The sequence below is a fragment of the Anolis carolinensis genome, unplaced genomic scaffold (assembly GCF_035594765.1).
Source record: "Anolis carolinensis isolate JA03-04 unplaced genomic scaffold, rAnoCar3.1.pri scaffold_7, whole genome shotgun sequence".
Taxonomy (NCBI): domain Eukaryota; kingdom Metazoa; phylum Chordata; class Lepidosauria; order Squamata; family Dactyloidae; genus Anolis; species Anolis carolinensis.
In genome coordinates, this window is record NW_026943818.1 from 40,549,803 (window position 1) to 40,571,094 (window position 21,292).

General features: G+C 45.0%; 1 protein-coding gene across 2 annotated transcripts in view; it reads right to left on the bottom strand.

Moving 5' to 3' along the window:
- Positions 1-21,292, bottom strand: part of sin3b (SIN3 transcription regulator family member B) — a 40,983-nt gene that overhangs the window by 9,843 nt on the left and 9,848 nt on the right. Inside the window, exons 3-13 of one of the 2 annotated variants that reach the window (XM_062960004.1) lie at positions 16,636-16,789; positions 16,260-16,477; positions 14,070-14,151; positions 13,834-13,977; positions 10,981-11,103; positions 8,607-8,693; positions 8,358-8,476; positions 5,693-5,900; positions 5,461-5,577; positions 2,517-2,755; positions 584-767 (exon numbers count right to left, since the gene is read on the bottom strand). In XM_062960004.1, the coding sequence (XP_062816074.1) occupies positions 584-767; positions 2,517-2,755; positions 5,461-5,577; positions 5,693-5,900; positions 8,358-8,476; positions 8,607-8,693; positions 10,981-11,103; positions 13,834-13,977; positions 14,070-14,151; positions 16,260-16,477; positions 16,636-16,789 (1,675 nt within the window). Of the gene's footprint in view, positions 1-583; positions 768-2,516; positions 2,756-5,460; positions 5,578-5,692; positions 5,901-8,357; positions 8,477-8,606; positions 8,697-10,980; positions 11,104-13,833; positions 13,978-14,069; positions 14,152-16,259; positions 16,478-16,635; positions 16,790-21,292 lie in introns of both variants that reach the window. The other variant, XM_062960003.1, reaches the window with a different exon arrangement.

Sequence of the window (21,292 nt, forward strand, 5' to 3'; positions counted from 1 at the left end):
TTTGATTCATCTCATTCTAGTATTGTAACTGTTAATAAGAATACGAATAAGAATAAGTGAGAATCAACATTGTAACCACTAAGCTCTGTGCCTGAATAAACTTGTTATTGTTCTTCCAACATCTAAGCCTCTGTTGCATATATTATAAACCAAGTTTCGCTACCATCTAAAGTGAATAAGACGAAGAAAGGAAAAACACAGGAAAAGGTCTCCTCCCTGAGTCTTTGGTGGTTGCATCTTTCCAAATTGGTGGCAGTCGTTATTGGTTCTTTACAAATTTGGGGCAATGGGTGGGATAAAAAGATTCCCTCCTGCCTGAAAGAATATTAGTTGTTTATTAGTCCCTTACAACCCGTATTCAGAGAACACTGAACTTAGCCAACCAAACTTCAGTGATATCACCTAATAACTCAAAGCAAACAATGCCTTCTTCTAATAACCTGGGCACCACTGGGTCCCCAAGCTAGTATTCAATAAAGATGATATGCCCATGCCTGCTCTAGCATCTATTTCCAAACCAGGGACTAGAAATACAACGGTTTAATCTGCAAGAAAACACGCAGGGGCGGCCGGCGGTACCCACCTCGTCGTAAACGCTCTCGATCTCATTGAGGAGGCTCTTGGAGCGCAGGGCCTTGGTGTCGTTCTGCTTAAAGTTGACCGCCTGGTGGTCCAGGGACTTGAGGTAGGCCTTCTCGTACTGCTCGCGCCAGATCTTGTTGAAGCCCTGCTGGGCCTCCCGCCACTCCTCCTCCTTGGCCTTCAGCCTGCGGGGGGCACACGGGGAGGCCGGACCCCCCCACAGCCCTTGGCTTAGTCCACTGGCAGAGCGTGCGCCATCCCCATCCCGAAAGGCATGCGCAAAAACACCCGAAAGCCACACGCGGAGGCACATGCCATTCCGGAAGGGGACCTAGCACTCCCCACCTTCAAACAGCCCCCCAAACCGACCCCCTTCTTCACCCACCAGGCCAGAACGTGAAGCAGATCATAAACTTGGAAGAGACCACGTGGGCCATGTAGGGAAACTCAATCATAATAATAATAATAATAATAATAACAATAATAGAATAATAGTAGAGTTGGAAGAGACCACGTGGGCCCTCTGGTCCTGATATGCCGAAAGTTGTAGTTCACCCACAACCAGAGAAACTGTGACCTCCACTGACAATGGACCTGGGCCACACTTGGCACACAGGAGGATTTTGAAGCGACTGACTCACCATAATGGGAGTTGTAGTTCACCCTACAGCCACTGAACCTCACCCATGATGCATCCAGAGCAAACTTGCCCAACATGACAAGCTTCAATTACTGATGGAGTTTCTGGGGGTGATGTGAGTTGTAGTTCACCAACAACCGTTGAGAACACAGAAATGCTGGACCACTCCAACAACTATCATGTCAGACGACACAGAGAAGCCATTGAAATCCACAAGAAGCATGTGGACAACTTCAACAGAAAGGAGGAAACCATGAAAATGAACAAAATCTGGCTACCAGTATTAAACAAACTCAGAACAGTAAATAAGAAGCAACACTCTGAAAACAGAGAAGTTCCAGACATGGGAACCAGGGGCAGCTAACGACTCTGAACAAAGGATGCCCCCAGGCAGGAAGAAGCCAGGAGGTGAAGCTATTCAATGCTAATTAAGGTGATTAACTACAACATTCACACTGGCCTCCAACTGGTTCTTCCCCCACCCTGGACTTCCCACAGATATATATAAACCTTCCTTGCTTAGTTTCTCCATGCCTCACAACCTCTGAGGATGCCTGCCATAGATATGGGAGAAACATCAGGAGAGAATGCTTCTGGAACATGGCCACACAGCCCAGAAAACATACAACCACCCTGTGATCCCGGCCGTGAAAGCCTTCGACAAAACAAACCATTTTGTAAAATTTTAAAAAATGACCTTTTCAAATAACCTGGGCAATGCTGGGTTATTTGAAACCAAGCTAATAATAATAATAATAATAATAATCTATAAATATAAAAGGGTAATGAAATTTCGGCCTAGGACAAAACAACAAAACTACACATCCCAGAAACACTAAACTTGGCAGCACAACCCCTCATCCATGCCTCTGCGTTCATACAACAAAAAGCTCGAGCAACTCCAGAAAACGGCCAGGCTTTGAGACTGCAAGGCTATTCAGTGCTATTCCAGCTGGCCAACAAAGGATTCCCATAAGCCACAGCAACACGTGGCTGGGCAAAGCTAGTCTATATATATAAAAGGGTAATGGCGTTTCGGCCTAGGACAAAACAACAAAACTACACATCCCAGAAACACTAAACTTGGCAGCACAACCACTCCTCCGTGCCTCTACGTTCATACAACAAAAAGCTCCAGCAACTCCAGAAAACGACCAGGCTTTGAGACTGCAAGGCTATTCAGTGCTATTCCAGCTGGCCAACAAAGGATTCCCATAAGCCACAGCAACACGTGGCCGGGCATAGCTAGTAATAATAATAATGGGAAGAGAGCACAATCTGCCCCCAGCCTCACCTCTTGAGCACGACGGGGAGGGCCGTGAGGGGGTTCTTCTTGAGGCTCTCGATGATCTCGGGGGCCTTGTCGCCGTAGATGCGGTAAATGGCCCGGCGCTGGATCACCTCCGAGGTGCCGCCCAGGCAGTCGTCCAGGCGGAACTTCTCCTGGTCCTCCGGCGCCATGCGGCCCAGCTTCTTCTGGACGCTCTCCAGGACACGGATGGTGGCCAGGTTGGTCTCCAGGACCACGTCCAGCTGCAGGGAGAGAGGGAGAGCATGGAGGGCGGGTGGCCCGAATGCTTTACGGCAGTGGCGCACGACCAGTGACCCTCTGTTAATGTGGGATTTGTGTATTGGTAGTGTTTAAATGCAATTTGTGTCTTGCCTGTATTGCATACTGATTGCATCATCCAGAGTGTAACATAGTCTGGAAAGAGTTAATTACTAAGAAGCTGTGTTGACCTTGATGTGTGGCTGGAACTGGGGAGTGTCCAGACACAAGTGTGTGTGCATTACTGATTGCATCTGTTCAGTTTTGTTCTGAGTTGTGTTGAGTGCTGTCTGCCTAGAGTGAAAGTCAAGCCCTGTGTTTGTCTGCAAGTCTGTTTGTCTTGATTATTGCTGCTTAGAGTAAAACTTTGTATATAGTTTTACCAACGTCTCTGATGTCTCTTCGTTCTGCGTTCAACTGACTCCATCCAACTACTGCTGCGCTGCTAATACTCTGACAATTGGTTATGGGCCCAGATCCTAGACTGGACCAGATCCCAGAACCTAGACTGGACCAGATTACTGGAGTTTGGAGTGAAGAGGAAGTTGGAGCTGCGAGTGTGACCAGAGACGGGACCCGCTGTTCTGGTGGCTGGAACTGGGGAGTGTCCAGACACAAGTGTGTGTGCATTACTGATTGCATCAGTTCAGTTCTGTTCAGAGTTGTGTTGAGTGCTGTCTGCCTAGAGTGAAAGTCAAGCCCTGTGTTTGTCTGCAAGTCTGTTTGTCTTGATTATTACTGCTTAGAGTAAAACTTTGTACAGTAGAGTCTCACTTATCCAACACTCATTTATCCAACGTTCTGGATTATCCAACGCATTTTGTCTGCAAGTCTGTTTGTCTTGATTATTGCTGCTTAGAGTAAAACTTTGTATATAGTTTTACCAACGTCTCTGATGTCTCTTCGTTCTGCGCTCCACTGACTCCATCCAACTACTGCTGCGCTGCTAATACTCTGACAATTGATTATGGGCCCAGATCCTAGACTGGACCAGATCCCAGATCCCAGTAGAATCATAGAATCATAGAATCATAGAATAGTAGAGTTGGAAGAGACCTCAAGGGCCATCTAGTCCAACCCCCCGCTAAGAAGCAGGAAATCGCATTCAAAGCACCCCCGACAGATGGCCATCCAGCCTCTGCTTAAAAGCCTCCAAAGAAGGAGCCTCCACCACGGCCCGGGGGAGAGAGTTCCACTGCCGAACAGCCCTCACAGTGAGGAAGTTCTTCCTGATGTTCAGGTGGAATCTCCTTTCCTGTAGTTTGAAGCCATTGTTCCGTGTCCTAGTCTGCAGGGCAGCAGAAAATAAGCTTGCTCCCTCCTCCCTATGACTTCCCCTCACATATTTGTACATGGCTATCATGTCTCCTCTCAGCCTTCTCTTCTGCAGGCTAAACATGCCCAGTACCTAGACTGGACCAGATTACTGGAGTTTGAAGAGAAAGTTGGAGCTGCGAGTGTGACCAGAGACGGGACCCGCTGTTCTGGTGAGCCTTGCTAAACGTTCAAACCATTTCTTCAATCCCCGCTTTCTCTGCCCTATCCAGCCCTGATCTGTTCCACCCGAGCGGACTCTCCGGTGGGTGAATAATAATAATAATAATAATAATAATAATAATTTCATTTTTATACCCCGCCCCATCTCCCCAAAGGGACTCGGGGCGGCTTCCATGGGGCCAAGCACAGGCCAAACAAGCAATACAAAACACAACAATAAAACGAATCATAAAACTAATAAGGTCACATAAAATAGACATATTTTGATTACGTCTCTGAACCACCAATCAGCCATGGAAACCCATTGGCTGACCGTGAGTACGCCTCGCTCTCGGCCACAAACGAATGGCAAACTACCTCTGGAAATGTCTTATGATGAAAACCCAATTGGCACATGTTTTGGATAAGAAGGCCAAAGTTGGACAATGACATGGCGGAGCAGGACCGTGATAGGTCAGGGTGCGTGCCGGGTGGGTTTCTTTAAACACCATCAATCATCATCTCCAGCACCCTGATGAATTGGTTGCAATCGTCTGCCTCACCAATTCCTCTTTTCAATGTTAGACTCTAAGACATGTATAGTCTGAAGTCCAAACATTTACTTCAATGTCTATAATACATATTTAAAGAGCACAGCAAAAAAGCCATCGCTCTGAGCTGGCATTTCTCTTTAGCCTCTTGCCTCGACAAGCACAGCTCAACACACAAGAGATAAGAAAACACATTCCTCAGTCTGCAGGAAGTTCCCGGCCTCCAAGATACATATTTACAAAGCACAGCAAAAAAGCCATCGCTCTGAGCTGGCATTTCTCTTTAGCCTCTCGCCTCGGCAAGCACAGCTCAACATGCAAGAGATAAGAAAACACATTCCTCAGTCTGCAGGAAGTTCCCGGCCTCCAAGATACATATTTACAAAGCACAGCAAAAAAAGCCATCGCTCTGAGCTGGCATTTCTCTTTAGCCTCTCGCCCCGGCAAGCACAGCTCAACACACAAGAGATAAGAAAACACATTCCTCAGTCTGCAGGAAGTTCCCGGCCTCCAAGATACATATTTACAAAGCACAGCAAAAAAGCCATCGCTCTGAGCTGGCATTTCTCTTTAGCCTCTCGCCTCGGCAAGCACAGCTCAACATGCAAGAGATAAGAAAACACATTCCTCAGTCTGCAGGAAGTTCCCGGCTCCCACCCTACCTCAAAGCGCTCGTCCTCGCACCGGTGGAGCTGCTCCTCGTACGGCGTCTTCTTGGAGCTGACGAAGGTCGAGTCTTCCGACCAGGAGGGGAAGGACACCCAGGTATCGTTCAGGACCTGCATTTGGCAAAAGCGGCCTTTCAGCCCAAGGGTGGGGCCTCCGTTGGTGGGGCCTCCTGCGTGGAAGCCGCTGCCATCCGGGACCCCCCCCCCCCGCCGCCCCCCCGCCTACCTCCTTGCAGATGGCGGTCCGGCCGCTGCACTTGGGCTGCTGGTAGGTCTTGGGCAAGGCCCGGTAGCTGGACCCGATGCGCTTGCACGAGGCGTAGTCGATCTCCCGGCAGACGCCGTCCCCGGCGCGGTCGCTGGCGGGCGAGATGAAGGAGAGCTCCTTCACCCCCAGGAAGGACTTGAACTGGGCAAAGAGCTCGGGGAACTTCCTTCAGAAAAAGGAAAGACACGGCAGTCAGGAGCAGCGACAACAAGGGGGTGCCTTCTATGCCTCTGGGGGCACCTTCTGCTCTCGCTGGTTAGTAGCCAGTAGGTATGTCCAAAAAATCGTTTTGAATCTTATATCGGATTTGTATCGGATTGTTCTCGCTTTTTGAGACGCATTCCGAGACGTCGTCTCACAGCGCAACCGGCAATGTAATTTGAAACATCGTTGGCCCATTCTCTAATTGTCTCTTAATGTTTCGTTAATTTTTTTCCACATTATTAAAAAAATTATCTAGCTTTCAATTTCGTTCTTGCTGGATCATAGCATACTTTTGCAGAATCAGTAGTCTATTTCATTAAGAAAGCATTGCCTTTCAGGCTTGTGGGATCACATAGCCAGAGACACCATTGATTTCCAGAGTTCTTGCTTACAAATATAGCAAGGGAATTTATAGTTATGAAAGTATCTTTGCACTCCTTGCCAGGGCATTGCTTGGCGTGGTCACTGGTCCAGTGTATTATAAAAAGTTATGAAAATTCGCCAAAAATCATAGGAGACAGGAAACGTTCTGCAATTTGTTGAGCTAAGAGTGTTGAATGTGTTCTCCCACTGTACCAAATTTGATGAGGATAGCTCAAGAAATGAGGGGGAGGGAGAGCCCTGTAAAAACTCCCCCCCCGGTTCCTATTTTTGGCGATTGCGCATGCGCGTCTGCCATTATAGAAACTAGACATGTCCAAAAAATCGTTTTGAATCGTATATCGGAATTATTTTGGATTGTTCTCGCTTTTTGATAGGCATTCCGAGACATTGTCTCACAGCGCAACCAGCAATGTAAATCGAACCATTGTTGGACCATTCTCTAATTGTCTCTTAATGTTTCGTTAATTCCCTCCCCCCCCAAAAAAATTTTTTTAATATATTTTAAAAAATATTTTTTTTAAAAAATTGTTTCTGCAACCTACCTAGAATGGGAGCTTAGCGCAGCCTAACTGGCTGCCGCTCCTCGGCCAATCAGAAGCTTCCACGATGGACGCAAAGGTGGGGGCTAGGGTTGATGAGGATAGCTCAAGAAATGGGGGCGGGAGAGCCCTGTAAAAGTCCCCCCCGGTTCCTTTTTTTTTTTGCAATTGCGCATGCGCGTCCGCCATTTTAGAAACATTTAGAATCATTACGAATTTTCGGAAATAACTGAAATTTTTGGGTGAAAAAAATCGGAAATACTTTCTATATCGAAGCGTCAGCGCCCCTACTTTAGAAACGAGAATTTAAACATTTTTTTCATTGATCGGACATGCCTAATAGAAACATTTAGAATCATTACAAATTTTCGGAAATATCCAAAATTTTTGGGTGAAAAATTCGGAAATACTTTCTATATCGAAGCGTCAGCGCCCCTACTTTAGAAACGAGAATTTAAACATTTTTTTCATTGATCGGACATGCCTAATAGAAACATTTAGAATCATTACAAATTTTCGGAAATATCCAAACATTTTGGGTGAAAAAAATCGGAAATACTTTCTATATCGAAGCGCCAGCGCCCCCTACTTTAGAAACGAGAATTGAAACATTTTTTTCATCGATCGGACATGCCTAATAGAAACATTTAGAATCATTACGAATTTTCGGAAATATCCAAACATTTTGGGTGAAAAAATCGGAAATACTTTCTATATCGAAGCGCCAGCGCCCCCTACTTTAGAAACGAGAATTGAAACATTTTTTTCATCGATCGGACATGCCTAATAGAAACATTTAGAATCATTACAAATTTTCTGAAATATCCGAAATTTTTGGGTGAAAAATTCGGAAATACTTTCTATATCGAAGCGCCAGCGCCCCTACTTTAGAAACGAGAATTTAAACATTTTTTTCATTGATCGGACATGCCTAATAGAAACATTTAGAATCATTACAAATTTTCGGAAATATCCAAACATTTTGGGTGAAAAAATCGGAAATACTTTCTATATCGAAGCGCCAGCGCCCCTACTTTAGAAACGAGAACCGAAACATTTTTTTCATCGATCGGACACGCCTAATAGAAACATTTAGAATCATTACGAATTTTCTGAAATATCCGAAATTTTTGGGTGAAAAATTCAGAAATACTTTCTATATCGAAGCGCCAGCGCCCCGTACTTTAGAAACGAGAACCGAAACATTTTTTTTTCATCGATCGGACATGCCTAATAGAAACATTTAGAATCATTACGAATTTTCTGAAATATCCGAAATTTTTGGGTGAAAAATTCAGAAATACTTTCTATATCGAAGCGCCAGCGCCCCTACTCTAGAAACGAGAATTTAAACATTTTTTTCATCGATTGGACATGCCTAGTAGCCAGCTGCAATAAGTCACTAATGACCGAGAGATCATGAATTAGGCGGCACTTACTTCCCAACTCTACCATGCTATGATTGGCAGGATAGCAAGCCAAAAGGAGTCTCTTACCCCAAAAAGGGGGTGACCAGCTGCAAAAGCTCGGAGCCCGAAACCAGCTCTTGGTTGAAGAGGGCGATGCAGCGGAGGAAGTTCTCGTACACCTCTTGGCTCTTGAGGACGCGCCGCACCTGCAGGGAGGACAGAGGGGAGGGGGGTGATGATGTCATCAAAGGGGGGCCAGAGGAGGCCACACGGTTGGGCCACCCACAGCGCCCCCAAACCCGCCCCTCCTTCCTCCACGCGGGTTGGGTGGCCCACCTTGTCGAAGAAGGAGAACTCCTGGAGGGTGCCGTACTTGCCCACCGGGGCCACCGAGGGGTCCTTGGTCCCGCGCAGCTTCATCTTCTTCTGTCAAGAGGCCAAAAGGTTCGTTTATTTTTTTAAAATATTCAAAAAGGTTTCATCGATCTCAGTCCACAGGAAGTGGGTCAAGGGGAATCTTTAACCAACGCCCCACCACTCACCAATAATAATAATAATTATTATTAAATATATTTTTATTAGTGTATATAATACAGTAGAGTCTCACTTATCCAACACTCGCTTATCCAACATTCTGGATTATCCAACGCATTTTTGTAGTCAATCTTTTTAATACATCGTGATATTTTGCTGCTAAATTCATAAATACAGTAATTACTACGTAGGATTACTGCGTATTGAACTACTTTTTCTGCCAAATTTGTTGTCTAAAATGATGTTTTGGTGCTTAATTTGTAAAATCATAACCTAATTTGATGTTTAATGGGCTTTTCCTTAATTCCTCCTTATTATCTAACATATTTGCTTATCCAACGTTCTGCTGGCCCGTTTATGTTGGATAAGTGAGACTCTACTGTAAGTAAATAACATCGAAAGAGTGAGAACAATGCTTTTGACAGAAAGTGAAGGAGAAAGAAGAAAATAAAAGCTAGGAGAAGAAGAAGAGAAAAAAAAAACAATTAAAAAAACATTAAAAATAAAAATTTAAAAATGACTTCCATCTTTGCCTTTGCGTTTCCCAATCTATAATAATACAAGAGGATGATACAAATTTGACTATTATAAATTTTAATTTTCACCACTCGTTTAACTTCCTTCTGTGAAAAAAAAAAAGGTCATGATGAAGAAAAAAAAAGAACTCCAGTTCACAATTGCTGGTGGCTTGTGAACAGGTTGTGAAACAGTGAGCTTTTTGCTTTTGCTTTTTGGTGTATTTCTTTGCCAAGTACTTTGCATTTTTATATCGCCATTTGTTCAGATTTTTTTTTCTTTTTTATATAAATATGGACATTTTAGCTTTGTTTTTGGTTTTCTCTCTCTCTCTTTTTGATCCTTTTTAAATCTCAGTTTTCCCACTTTCTATACAATCAAATGTTCTCACTCTTTCAATGTTAATTTACTCTATCTTATAAGGTAAAACTTCAATAAAAATATATATTAAAAAAAAAAGAGGATGATACAAAAAAAGAAAAAAAAAACAGTATTGAATCAACCTCTTTGTCTGTAATAAAGGACAAACCCTCCAAAAAGATGAGAGTTTTCCTTATTGTTGGCTTAGTCAGTGCTTCTTTGCTTTACTAAACGCTTACAAGAAGAGACTCTAAAATGTTTCATCCTTCTAATCTTTGTCACTTAAACTTCAACATCCCTTTCTTTCGTATTCTTCTACTTTGGACCAATTTGTGTATCTTATCGGCGTCCCCGTGTTTTTCTTTACTAAAAAAGTTAATTTATCCATATCCTTTATCTCTTTCACTTTCTGCAGCCAATCTTCCATAGACGGTATTTCTTTTTGCTTCCATTTTTTGGCGAAGCTCATTCTAGCTGCAGTTATTAAATACAGTAGAGTTTCACTTATCCAACACTCGCTTATCCAACGTTCTGGATTATCCAACGTGTTTTTGTGGTCAATGTTTTCAATACATCGTGATATTTTGATGCTAAATTCGTAAATACAGAAATTACTACATAGCATTACTGCGTATTGAACTACCTTTTCTGCCAAATTTGTTGTCTAACATGATGTTTTGGTGCTTCATTTGGAAAATCATAACCTAATTTGATATTTAATAGGCTTTTCCTTAGTGCCTCCTTATTATCCAACATATTCGCTTATCCAACATTCTGCCGGCCCGTTTTATGTTGGATAAGTGAGACTCTACTGTATGTAAATATAATGTCATCATTAGTACCTAAGCGAATCTCCTGATCCGTTATTCCCAATAATAATAATAATTAAATGAATTAGATATAGGAACACAAGTTTTAAATGGAATCCAAGCTATTTATAACCAACAAAAAAGCTAGAATTAATGGGCAAACAACTGAGGAATTTGAAATTAAAAAGGGTGCCAGACAAGGATGCCCTTTATCGCCTCTTATTTTGATCTTGCCATTAGAAATTTTATTCAGATCAATTAGGAATGGTGAAAATTTAAAAGGTATTAAAATAGAGAAACAAGAAATAAAGGTCCGAGTATTTGCGGATGACATAATCCGTATAGTAGAAAACCCAAAGCGCTATAGCCGGTACTTTTGTGGGCGGACTTTTTGACAACGTGTTTGGATCCTGACTTGACTTGGATCCTGTTTCTGACTATTTGCTGGTGGGTTTGGGCAGAGGGAGGTTCAAGGGCCTCCCCTTCCTCACCTTGGAGGGTCCGGGACCCGGGCGCAGCAACAGGGGCCGGGAGCGCTTCTTGCTGTGTTCCAGGTGCCTCTCGCGCTCCAGGCGGGGAGCGCCACTCGCTTCGCACGGCCCGTTCCCAGTGAACTATGGAAAGAGGACAGGGGCGCAGTCAGAGAGAAAGGCTCCTCCTCCTCACCAGCAAAGCCTTCTGGGAGACTCAAGGAAGTTTGGCAGAAGCACGTGCGGTTTCTACAAATATCAAGGGCGTTTCCTGCATTGTACATAATGTTTGAGGATGTGTCAAGTCAAAACTTTATTTTCAGTCCAAAGACCTAACTGGCATAGGCCCAGCCCGGTGAGTGAGTGAGAGAGCGAGGGAGGGCAGGTGAGAGAGGGAGGGCGAGTGAGCGAGCGACAAAGGCGGCAGCAACGGCAGAAGCAGGAGCCTGGAAGAGGCGGCCAGGCTCCTGCCACCGCTGCACCTTTGCCGCCCTCCCTCGCTCACCTGCCCTCCCTCGCTCACTCACCGGGCCAAGTCCTGGTTCTGCCGCCACTGCCGGGACCCTGGCCGGTGAGTGAGTGAGGGAGGACGAGCAATAAAGGCAGCAGCGGCAGCAGAAGCAGGAGCCTGGCCGCCTCTTCCAGGCTCCTGCTTCTGCCGCCACTGCACCTTTATCGCTCGCTCTCCCTCTTTCACTCACTCACCTGCCCTCCCTCGCTCTCTCACTCACTCACCGGGCCAAGTCCTGGTTCTGCCACCGCTGCACCTTTATCGCTCGCTCTCCCTCTTTCACTCACTCACCTGCCCTCCCTCGCTCTCTCACTCACTCACCGGGCCAAGTCCTGGTTCTGCCGCCACTGCACCTTTATCGCTCGCCCTCCCTCTTTCACTCACTCACCTGCCCTCCCTCGCTCTATCACTCACTCACCAGGCCAAGTCCTGGTTCTGCCACCGCTGCACCTTTGCCGCCCTCCCTCGCTCACCTGCCCTCCCTCGCTCACTCACCGGGCCAAGTCCTGGTTCTGCCGCCACTGCCGGGACCCTGGCCGGTGAGTGAGTGAGGGAGGACGAGCAATAAAGGCAGCAGCGGCAGCAGAAGCAGGAGCCTGGCCGCCTCTTCCAGGCTCCTGCTTCTGCCGCCACTGCACCTTTATCGCTCGCCCTCCCTCTTTCACTCACTCACCTGCCCTCCCTCGCTCTCTCACTCACTCACCGGGCCAGGTCCTGATTCTGCCACCGCTGCCGGGACCCTGGCCGGTGAGTGAGTGAGGGAGGACGAGCAATAAAGGCAGCAGCGGCAGCAGAAGCAGGAGCCTGGCCGCCTCTTCCAGGCTCCTGCTTCTGCCGCCACTGCACCTTTATCGCTCGCTCTCCCTCTTTCACTCACTCACCTGCCCTCCCTCGCTCTATCACTCACTCACCAGGCCAAGTCCTGGTTCTGCCACCGCTGCACCTTTGCCGCCCTCCCTCGCTCTCTCACTCACTCACCGGGCCAAGTCCTGGTTCTGCTGCTGCTCCCGGGACCCTACCCGGTGAGTGAGTGAGGGAGGGTGAGTGAATGAGGACGAGCAATAAAGGCAGCAGGAGCAGGAGCCTGGCCACCTCTTTCACTCACTCACCTGCCTTCCCTCACTCCCTCGCCGGGCAGCGTCGTTGTTCTGCCGCTCATGCCAGGGCCCAGCCAGGTGAGTGAGTCAGAGAGCGAGGGAGGGCAGGTGAGTGAGAGAAGGAGGGCAGCAGACAAAGCCAGCGGCAAAAACAAAAGCCTGGAAGGGGCGGCCAGGCTCCTGCCACCGCTGCACTTTTGCTGCCCTCCCTCGCTCCCCTCCCCTCCCTCGCTCTCTCACTCACTCACCGGGCCAGGTCCTGGTTCTGCCACTGCTGCCGGGACCCTGCCCGGTGAGTGAGTGAGGGAGGACGAGCAATAAAGGCAGCAGCAGCAGCAGCAGCAGAAGCTTGGCTGCCTCTTCCAGGCTCCTGCTTCTGCTGCCACTGTTTTTTTTTAAAAAAAAAAATAAAAACATTTACATTCCAACAATTAACAATATTTTTGCGATGCATGCCTCATTTCAATATACATAATACCAACAGTAATTAATGCTTAAATGACATCTTTAACGGTCCTTTGGAATGTGTAGATAGGGCTGAGATAAAAGATAGGACCGAGATAGAGAAAATAAATTAGATAGGACTGAGATACAAGATAGGACCAAGATAGAGAAAAAAAAATAGATAGGACTGAGATACAAGATAGGACCGAGATAGAGGGAAAAATAGATAGGACTGAGATACAAGATAGGACTGAGATAGAGGAAAAAAAATAGATAGGACTGAGATACAAGATAGGACCGAGATAGAGAAAAAAAAATAGATAGGACTGAGATACAAGATAGGACCGAGATAGAGGGAAAAATAGATAGGACTGAGATACAAGATAGGACTGAGATAGAGGAAAAAAAATAGATAGGACTGAGATACAAGATAGGACCGAGATAGAGAAAAAAAAATAAATAGGACTGAGATACAAGATAGGACCGAGATAGAGGGAAAAAATTAGATAGGACTGAGATACAAGATAGGACCAAGATAGAGGAAAAAATAGATAGGACGGAGATACAAGATAGGACCGAGATAGAGAAAAAAATAGATAGGACGGAGATACAAGATAGGACTGAGATAGAGGAAAAAAAATAGATAGGACTGAGATACAAGATAGGACCGAGATAGAGGAAAAAAATAGATAGGACTGAGATACAAGATAGGACCGAGATAGAGGAAAAAAATAGATAGGACTGAGATACAAGATAGGACCGAGATAGAGAAAAAAAAATAGATAGGACTGAGATACAAGTCGGGAGTCGGGGGAGACCTACCAAGGACCTCTTGGCTTCGGGGAGGAACTGGCCGAACTCGGAGAGCAGGTCCTCCTGGCCGCGGAAGAGGCTGGCCACCTCCGTGAAGACCTCCTCCTCCGACATCCCCCGGCACGGCCGCCCTTTGCTGCTCAGCTGCTCCTTCTGGGGAGACGAGGAAGAGGAGCAAGAGGGGACTCAACCAGGAGGAAAAAAAGCATCGTCCCAGTCTCCCCAACCGCCACCCATTTACGTACCTGATAGGTGTGTAGGATCTCCAAGAAGGAGCGGTAGATCTCAGGGTGGTCGAGGAAGCGGGTCTTGATCTTGTTCACGTAGCTGATGCCATTGTTGATGTTGTTTTAATACAGGTTTTAATTGCATAGCGGTGGTACATAGAATGCCAAAGAAAGAGAATCAAATACACATAATACCGATGTGTCATTCATTCCACCAAAACCACCCACCCTCCATTCAATGTGAAACAAATCTATATATCTGTCATGATCTCTGATCTTCGACATCTCTGGACACAGAGCAAGCGCTGACAAAGAACAGATACCAGCCATAAAACGGGCCAGCCATAAAACCTCTGGTATGTGAGAGCCCCGATATAAATGGGCCCAAGAGAAGGTTCTGGTATTCGGTACAATAAAACCTGTTGGAATCTACCATCGTGTGTCTTGGTGCTTTTTCTGGTGGAAGACTGACCCACAGCACGACTGGGAGAAGAGAACCTAACAATCCATAAAACCTCAATTACCCTCTGGTATGTGAGAGCCCCTATATAAATGGGCCCAAGAGAAGGTTCTGGTATTCTGTACAATAAAACCTGTTGGAATCCACCAGTATGTGTCTTGGTGCTTTTTCTGATGGAAGACTGACCCACAGCACAACTGGGAGAAGAGAACCTAACAATCCATAAAACCTCAATTACCCTCTGGTATGCGAGAGCCCCTATATAAATGGGCCCAAGAGAAGGTTCTGGTATTCTGTACAATAAAACCTGTTGGAATCTACCAGTGTGTGTCTTGGTGCTTTTTCTGATGGAAGACTGACCCACAGCACAACTGGGAGAAGAGAACCTAACAATCCATAAAACCTCAATTACCCTCTGGTATGCGAGAGCCCCTATATAAATGGGCCCAAGAGAAGGTTCTGGTATTCTGTACAATAAAACCTGTTGGAATCTACCAGCGTGTGTCTTGGTGCTTTTTCTGATGGAAGACTGATCCACAGCACAACTGGGAGAAAAGAACCTAACAATCCATAAAACCTCAATTACCCTCTGGTATGTGAGAGCCCCTATATAAATGGGCTAATTGTTGGGTTCTCTTCTCCCAGTTGTGCTGTGGGTCAGTCTTCCACCAGAAGAAAGCACCAAGACACACTCTGGTAGATTCCAACAGGTTTTATTGTACAGAATACCAGAATCTTCTGTAAGTTGCAAGATTTGAATTGTTGCATCATGCCTGATTTTGCCTTTACCTTGTAAATGTAGTTGGATTGATTGTCAATCAATGTTGTTTGCACCAGTTATATTGCTTCCTCAGCTCAATTATTTGACTCCACCCTTTCCTGGAGTGGGTCAGTGTTTCCTTTTTCATTCCACCATCAAGCTTTCTAACAGATGGACGTGAGAGAGAGACGTGGCTCCAAAAGCCCTTGATTGAGTTACCTCTCAGCACCAATTCTGAGGTTCTTCCCCTTGAGACTTATGCTTCATGTTCAGGCCAACCTGGATGATGTTGAGGAGTCTCAAGCGCCTTCAAATCAGTTCTTTGGCACCAGAGGAAAACAGTGTCTTCAAACATAGGCCATTTGGACTGAGGCTGAGGATCACTCCGGCATTTACAGCCATTGAGAAAGAGGGACCTGGAAAAGCTTCTCAGCTGCAGAGCTCCTTGGACTTAAGACAACCAGAGACTGACTCTGTGTCTTCAAACATAGGCCATTTGGACTGAGGCCGAGGATTGCTCCGGCATTCACAGCCATGGAGAAAGAAGGACCTAGAAAAGCTTCTCAGCTGCAAAGCTCCTTGGACTTAAGACAATCAGAGACTGACTCTGTGTCTTCAAACATAGGCTATTTGGACTGAGGCTGAGGATTGCTCCGGCATTCACAGCCATTGAGAAAAAGGGACCTGGAAAAGCTTCTCAGCTGCAAAGCTCCTTGGACTTAAAACAACCAAAGACTGTAATGTATACTTTCCTTTACCCCTTTGAAACTTCCAGCTTATTGGGATAACCTTTTGTGAACAATAAAACCAGTTTTGAGTTATCTACAGTGTTTTGGTCCTTGGGAGTTCCAGTTTCCCTAAAGGAGGGCAAGAAGCAATCCCCTGGGGAAAGATGTCATGTCCATGCCTCTTTCGACGGCACAGCCACAAAACTGTATTGACAAATGTCTACGCCTTCTTGACCCCTTCTTCCCCAAAATAGACCAACCTGATGGCGTTGTTGAACTCCACCGAGTCCGACTCCAGCGGGACCTGCAGCCGGTCCTCCTTGTAGTGCGGGGTCGGGGGCGGCGGGGGGTGCGCATGGTGGTGGTGCTGGTGGCGGAGGTCCTCGGGCCCGTCCCCGTGGTTGTGGGCGTTCTCCGGGCAGTAATGGAGCACCAGGCCGCTGCCGGAGAGCGGGCCGTGGACCGGGTCGAGGGACACCTGCCGGGAAGCAAAGGAGCCGGGTTTGGCCAAGGCCGCTGGGCCATCCACACAGGAAACAAACACCCATCGTCCATCAACATTTCCACATCCCGGCCTGCAAAGCCCAGGTGTAAGGACGGTGGCGGACCCTTGGCAAGGCTGCCTTTACTCAATACCTGAGCAGCCAGTGGCGCCTGAATGCTCAGCTTCCCGTTCTTTGGGATCTCGATGCGGTAGCCCAGCGGCAGGAAGGCGTTGAAGCCGATGATGAGGTCGGGGTGTTCGTGGAAGAGCTGCGAGACACGGCGGATGACGCCCGGGGTGTCAATGCTGCGGAGGGCGAGAGAGAACCCAGGGGGGAGGCTCTCAAAAAGCTGGACAAACTCCAAATAGAACAGAGTAACTGCATTGTCGTTGTACAGCATACAACGCCCTCAAAGCCGCCCTGAGTCCCCATGGGGAGATGGTGGTGGGGTATAAATAAAGTATTATTATTATTATTATTATTATTGACACAACGACGTTGTATGACACAGCAAACAAGATAGATATGCTGGGTTTCGTTTCACAAAATCACAAGTCGAACACTTCCCAAGTGTCTAGGACTGTGTGATGTATTTTCGGATGATGCGTGCAGATCCCAGTAAGGTGGCCTTTTGCAGTTGGCAGATCGTGATTTTGTCAATGTCTATTGTTTCCAAATGCCGGCTGAGATCTTTTGGCACGGCACCCAGTGTGCCCATCACCACTGGGACCACCTGCACTGGTTTCTGCCAGAGTCTTTGAAGTTCAATCTTGAGGTCCTGATAGCGGCTGAGTTTTTCCTGTTGTTTTTCACCTGGGATGGCAACATCAATGATCCAAACCTTGTTCTTTTCCACAACTGTGATGTCTGGTGTGTTGTGTTCCAGAACTTTGTCAGTCTGGATTCGGAAGTCCCACAGTATCTTTGCGTGTTCATTTTCCACAACCTTTGCAGGTTTGTGATCCCACCCGTTCTTAACTGCAGGGAGGTGATACTTGAGGCATAAGTTCCAATGAATCATTTGGGCCACATAGTTGTGCCTCTGTTTGTAGTCTGTCTGTGCAATTTTCTTACAGCAGCTGAAGATATGATCAATGGTTTCATCGGTTTCCTTGCACAGTCTGCACTTTAATAATAATAATAATAATAATTATTATTATTATTATTATTATTATTATTATTATTATTATTATTATTATCATTATCCCAAATGCACATTATGTATGTACAAATTACAAAACAAAGCAAAGCACCCATCCTTCCACATTCTGATCGCGATGGCACAACCCCGTAATGACGCATTCTTTCTGTCATTTACTATCAACAACAACTCTTTATTGATTAGTCAATTTTGACCATATTGAAACATGTGAAACATACAAAACTTACACTTACCTATACATACACATCATCCATGTAAAACCATGTATAGATACAAAGCATCCCAGCCTACTAGCCTACCAACCTACTCCTAGGTAGTTGTGCAAATACAGAATAAAAAGATTAAAATTAATTGTTATTATTATTATTATTATTATTATTATTATTATTATTATTGACACAACGACGTTGTATGACACAGCAAACAAGATAGATATGCTGGATTTCGTTTCACAAAACCACAAGTCGAACACTTCCCAAGTGTCTAGGACTGTGTGATGTATTTTCGGATGATGCTGCAGATCCCAGTAAGGTGGCCTTTTGCAGTTGGCAGATCGTAATTTTGTCAATGTCTATTGTTTCCAAATGCCGGCTGAGATCTTTTGGTGTGCCATCACCACCGGGACCACCTGCACTGGTTTCTGCCAGAGTCTTTGAAGTTCAATCTTGAGGTCCTGAGAGCGGCTGAGTTTTTCCTGTTGTTTTTCATCTATGCGACTGTCACCTGGGATGGCAACATCAGTGATCCAAACCTTTTTCTTTTCCACAACTGTGATGTCTGGTGTGTTGTGTTCCAGAACTTTGTCAGTCTGGATTCAGAAGTCCCACAGTATCTTTGTGTGTTCATTTTCCACAACCTTTGCAGGTTTGTGATCCCACCAGTTCTTTGCTGCTGGGAGGTGGGACTTGAGGCATAGGTTCCAATGAATCATTTGGGCCACATAGTTGTGCCTCTGTTTGTAGTCTGTCTGTGCAATTTTCTTACAGCAGCTGAGGATATGATTCATGGTTTCATCGGTTTCCTTGCACAGTCTGCACTTTGGGTCATCAGCTGATTTTTCGATCTTGGCCTGAATGGCCTTTGTCCTGATGTCTTGCTCCTGGGCTGCAAGGATCAGGCCTTCTGTCTCCTTCTTCAGGGTCCCATTCGTGAGCCAGAGCCAGGTCTTCTCCTTATCAGCTTTTCCTTCAATTTTGTCAAGGAACTTTCCATGCAGTGTTTTGTTGTGCCAGCTGTCAGCTCTAGTTTGTAGTGCGGTTTTCTTGTACTGCTTCTTTGTCTGCTGTGCTTTGAGGAGTTTCTGATTTTTGTCTTCAATCAAAGCAGGTTCTTCACTTTGCTTGACATCTTCTGCCAGGGCATGTTCTTCTTCTTTCACTGCTTGTTTGACTTGTAAGAGTCCTCTGCCCCCTGATCTTCTAGGCAGATCTAGCCGGTCAACATCACTGCGAGGGTGCAGTGAATGAGGAATGGTCATGAGTTTTCTTGTTTTTCTGTCCAAATTGTCCAGTTCCACCTGTGTCCAATTTATAATGCCAGCAGTATATCTTATGACAGGTATGGCCCAGGTGTTTATGGCCTTGATGGTGTTGCCTCCATTGAGCTTGCTTTTGAGAATTTTTCTGACCCTTTGTGTGTATTCTTTGCTGACCACAGTTTTCACATGTTCATGCTTGATGTTGTCCAGCTGTAATATGCCCAGATATTTATAGGCCTCTGTCTGGTGACACCTTATTGTTTGGCCATTGGGCATATTTATGCCCTCACTTTCAATGATTTTTCCCTTCTTCAATGCCACTGTCGAACATTTGTCCAGACCAAACTCCATGCTGATATCAGTGCTAAAAATTCGGACAGTGTTGGTCAGAGATTGGATTTCAGTTTCCGTTTTCCCATATAGCTTCAGGTCATCCATGTACATCAAATGTGAAATTTTGTGAGAATTCTTGGATGTTTATTATTATTATTATTATTATTATTATTATTATTATTATTATTTACTATATTTATATACCGCTTTTCTCACCCCTGGGGGGACTCAAAGTGGTTTACATCATAATAATGGCAAAATTCAATGGCAAACATGCATGTAAAAACCAAATCATAATATCTAAACAATAAACATATAATTATGAGTTAAAAACATTGAGACCATTAAAACATAAGACATAAGCAACATTTAGACATTAAGACATAGAATTAATACACCGAATATAAACATAAAAATCACATCATCCAAAATCATAACTTACTATCCTGCATGCATCAGATCAAACTTTCTAACATGTGCCTATCAATGACAGCCTATTTGTGGGACTTCTGCAATGAGAAGGATTCCTTAAGGGAACAATTAATTTTAATTTTAATCTTTTTATTCTGTACTTGCACAACTTCCAAGGAGTGGGTTGGTAGGCTAGTAGGCCAGGATGCCTTGTTTTTACATGGTTGTACTGTTTTACATGATTTTACTGTATGTATGGGTAAGGGTGTATGTTTTGTATGTTTTACATGTTTTGATCTGGTCAAAACTGACTAATCAATAAAGAGTTGTTGTTGTTCTATTAGGTGTCCGGTTGCCTTTCAATTTTGACACAAACAATGGTGTTCTTAAAATGCACATTGCAAACTAACACAAGTATCTTGTAGTCACAAAAGTTTGGTATCTGATTCATCACTATAAGACTTAGAAGTTTATTTTATGCTATAAAATATAAACAGATGTAAATTGGTAAAACTGAAAACAAAAAATATATATAACCAGATCATTTCATCCTGTTTTTCTCCCTTAAGGAGAAATTAATTATTCCCTTAAGGTAAGATTTAAGCGGGGGCAAGGGTAAGTAAAACTAGTGACTTGTCCATAGTAAATTTTAAATTTGGATTTTGTTATTGGCATTAATATCACAGCTGTCCGCTTCCATCTTCTCGCGGATGGCCAGCGCTTTTTGCGTAAAAAAGGTCAGTTTTCAAATAGAGTTTTTATCTGAACCCTGTAGAAGGATGTGCAGTTTCTCTTTATTCTCTAGATGAGGATGGTTCTCCAAAGGAGGGTCTAAATAGAAAGATCGAATCCTGTTGTAATCGGGGCATTTTAAGAAAAAGTGTTCTGAGTCCTCCACTTCTGCAACAACCTCACGGCACCCACAGGTTCTCTTCGTATAGGGGATATTCTGATGTCTACCTAGCTTAGACTTAGTAAAACTAGTGGCATGTCCATAGTAAATTTTAAATTTGGATTTTGTTATTGGCATTAATATCACACCTGTCCGCTTCCATCTTCTTGCGGATGGCCAGCGCTTTTTGCGTAAAAAGGGTCAGTTTTAAAATAGAGTTTTTATCTGAACCCTCTAGAAGGATATACAGTTTCTCCTTATTCTCTAGATGAGGATGGTTCTCCAACGGAGGGTCTAAATAGAAAGATCGAATCCTGTTGTAATCGGGGCATTTTAAGAAAAAGTGTTCTGAGTCCTCCACTTCTGCAACAACCTCACGGCACCCACAGGTTCTCTTCGTATAGGGGATATTCTGACGTCTACCTAGCTTAGACTTAGTAAAACAAGTGGCATGTCCATAGTAAATTTTAAATTTGGATTTTGTTATTGGCATTAATATCACACCTGTCCGCTTCCATCTTCTCGCAGATGGC